Below are 2,807 nucleotides of genomic sequence, written 5' to 3'. Positions count from 1 at the left end.
CACACACACACACACAACACACACACACAACACACACACACACACACACACACACCGCATGCGACCACCACCCCACCCCCCCCCCTCTCCCCAGGTGGTGCGCACGCTGTTCCAGGCGCGCTGCTCCATGGCGCCCATCCTGAGCTGCGACCCCGGGGGCCTCGAGGTGCCCAGCGTGCTGCACATAGCCACGCTGGGCGGCGTCACCGCCTGCCTCATGCGCCACTTCAGGGCCAGCCTGGCGTCGCTGCCGCTGCTCGCGCAGCCGCTGTGCAGCCTGGCGCTGGGCACCTGGTCTGAGGAGGCGGTGGGGGAGGACGACGCGGCGGCCTACCGGCAGCGGCAGCAGCAGGCGGTCGCCATGATGATGGCGCGCCGCGCGGACAGCGGGCGCGGCGCGCAGGCGCCCGGCGGCGGGCCCGGCCAGGCCAACGGCGGGTGCGCGCAGGACGGCGGCGGCGGCAAGGGCGGAGGCGGCGGCGCGCTGCGCGTGCGGCCGCTGCAGGTGGTGCACCCCAGCACCCCTCTGACTGCGGCGCTGGGTCTCCTGCTGGAGGCTGGCGTCAGCGCGCTGCCCGTGGTGGACGAGCGCGGCGTGCTGCTGGACGTGTACGCGCGCGCTGACATCACCCAGCTGTGCCGCGGCAACGCCTACAACAGGCTGCAGTGGGAGGACGTCACGGTGGGGGGGGGCAGGGGGGGGGTGCAGTGGGGCTGCGGGGTGCACAAGCGTGCTTGGGTGGCCTGTGCGAGAGGGGAGCTTGTGGGGGAGTGACCGAGGAGTGTGCGCGGCGACCACCATTCGCAGGTGCACTTGATTTGGGGACCGCACCAGCAAGCCCGTGTGCCGTTTTCCTCAGCTCATTTGACTGACCGCCTCGTTCCCCCCTCCCCTCATCTTCGCCCGATCGGCCCTTACCGCCCCCCCCCCCCTGCCCCAGGTCGGCCAGGCGCTCTCTACGGCGCCCTCGGCGCTGCCAGGCTGGGTGCAGGGCTCCGCTCACGGGGTGGCGGGCGCGGATGGCCACCAAATCGGTGGGTCGAGGGGTGGGGGCTGGAAAGGCGAAGCAGGGTGGTCAGGCTCCCGGGATGAACGGCCCTGCACGATACTGAGCACCGCTGCTCCTGCGCCAGCCTACCAGCCGTGCGGCGTGCCCGGCCATCCGTCCGTTTGAACCCCGCGCCCGTCCTCCCGTGTCGGCGCGCCCTTCCCTCCCTCAGGGTTTGGTGCGGGCAGCAACGAGGCCGCCGTGCGCGGAGGCTCTCAGTTGGGCGGCGGCGCGGGCATGGGCAAGCCGGGGCGCGTGGCGGTGGCGGCGCGGGACGACGCCCTGCGCACGGTGGTGGAGCGGCTGAGCCTGCCTGGGGTGCGGCGGCTGGTGGTGGTGCAGCGGGGCACGGGGCGCGTGGAGGGCGTAGTGTCGCTCTCAGACGTCGCCGCGCTGCTCTTCATGTAAGGGGCGCGCGCGGCCCTGGGGGCCGGCATCGAGCGGCAGGCCGGGGCAGGTCGCGGCGAAGCCTGCCCTGCTTGCCCAAGGCGCCGCAGCGTAGGCCTCACGAGGCGGGTTGGCAGCGATTGTGCAGCCGTCGCAGCCTATTGCAGGTGAGCGTATTTACGCATGCGTTGCGTGTGCCTCCCCAAGCACCTGCTGCCGCACATAAGCGCCTCCTGGTGCCTTTTCTCGCACGGTCAATGTCGCGGCGCTCTGCATGAACGCCGATGTGGGCCGTCCTTTCTGTCTGTGCTGCCACTACCCTAAACCCTGCACCGCCAATCGCTTGCGGCGCTGCGTCACCAGCCACCCTCGCTGCGCCTGCAGCCACTTTTTGCTGGTCGTTTTCCTCTCTTCTTTTAGAGTTTTGGCCTGCTGCCTGGGTAAGCAGTGCTGTGGTGACTGTTGTTTGCTGCTCAGCGGACAGCAGCACCCGCGCCCACCATTCACCACCAGTACATGGTAGTCTCTCCCCTCTGTATCTAATATGAGCAGCCTGTTGCACACAACAAAATACACATCACGTACGGGCGGCACAAAAGCAGGGTCGCAGGGGTCCCCAGAACACAAAGCAAATGCAAAGGGGTTGCCGCGCCCATCCGGCCTAAGGTGGTGCAGGATGGGCCATCAGCGCAGCATACTCGTCTGATGCGTCCCACGCTACCAGCTCGCGCAGCCGCAGCAGCAGTGCCGCATCGTCACTCAGCGCCCGGCCGCCACACTCCAGCAGCTGCTCCACCTCCAGGCCCTCGGCCTCCGCCGCACGCTGCAGCCAAGCCCCTGCGCCACAGCTACTGCCGCCCGCAGTCGCTGCGCCGCCCACTGGACCGCTGGCCGCCACCACGGCCGCCACGGCAGTCCCCAGGTCCTGAGACACAAGCAGCGCCCCGCGGTCACAGCCTATGGCCACCAGGCGTGCCGCCGCGACAAGCATTGCCGCCAGGTCTCCGCCGCCGCCACCGCCGCCGCCGCCGCCACCGCCGCCCCCCGTCATGGCCCTGAGCTGCGGCGGCAGCGCCCGCCAGAGTGCGGCTGGGGCCAGCGCCGCCAGTGAGGCCAGAGTGGCCAGGTCGGCAAGGCATGCGCGGGGCGAGGTTGAGGCCTGGGCCGCTGCAGATGCGGGGTCCCGGCCCAAGCCACCTGTGCGCGTGCGTGTGTTTGTGTGTGTATGTGTGAGTGAGTGCGTGAGTGCGTGCGTACGAGCGCGCCCGCATGTGTGTGTGTGTGTGTGTGAGAGAGTGAGTGTGTGTGTGTGTGTGTGTGTGTGTGTGCGCGCGCGTGCGTGCGTGCGTGCGTGCGTGCGTGTGTGTGTGT

At 70.0% G+C, this 2,807-nt stretch overlaps 2 protein-coding genes across 2 annotated transcripts in view; one reads left to right on the top strand and one right to left on the bottom strand.

The window, feature by feature from the left end:
* Positions 1–127: 127 nt before the first annotated feature.
* Positions 128–1,457, top strand: MNEG_3330 (hypothetical protein; the record flags this gene model as incomplete). Its single annotated transcript, XM_014048196.1, has 3 exons — positions 128–682; positions 942–1,035; positions 1,222–1,457. The coding sequence occupies 3 exons, from the start codon at positions 128–130 to the stop codon at positions 1,455–1,457; spliced, it is 885 nt and encodes a 294-aa protein (XP_013903650.1).
* A 640-nt stretch (positions 1,458–2,097) lies between these two features.
* Positions 2,098–2,807, bottom strand: part of MNEG_3329 (hypothetical protein) — a gene marked incomplete at both ends in the record, with an annotated part of 11,467 nt that continues 10,757 nt past the window's right edge. Inside the window, one exon of the mRNA XM_014048195.1 lies at positions 2,098–2,633. Coding sequence (XP_013903649.1) covers positions 2,098–2,633 — 536 coding nt within the window. The remainder of the gene's footprint in view (positions 2,634–2,807) is intronic.

The sequence above is a fragment of the Monoraphidium neglectum genome (genome assembly GCF_000611645.1).
Source record: "Monoraphidium neglectum strain SAG 48.87 unplaced genomic scaffold scaffold00414, whole genome shotgun sequence".
NCBI classification, from domain to species: domain Eukaryota; kingdom Viridiplantae; phylum Chlorophyta; class Chlorophyceae; order Sphaeropleales; family Selenastraceae; genus Monoraphidium; species Monoraphidium neglectum.
This window is presented reverse-complemented; position numbering and strand designations above follow the sequence as displayed.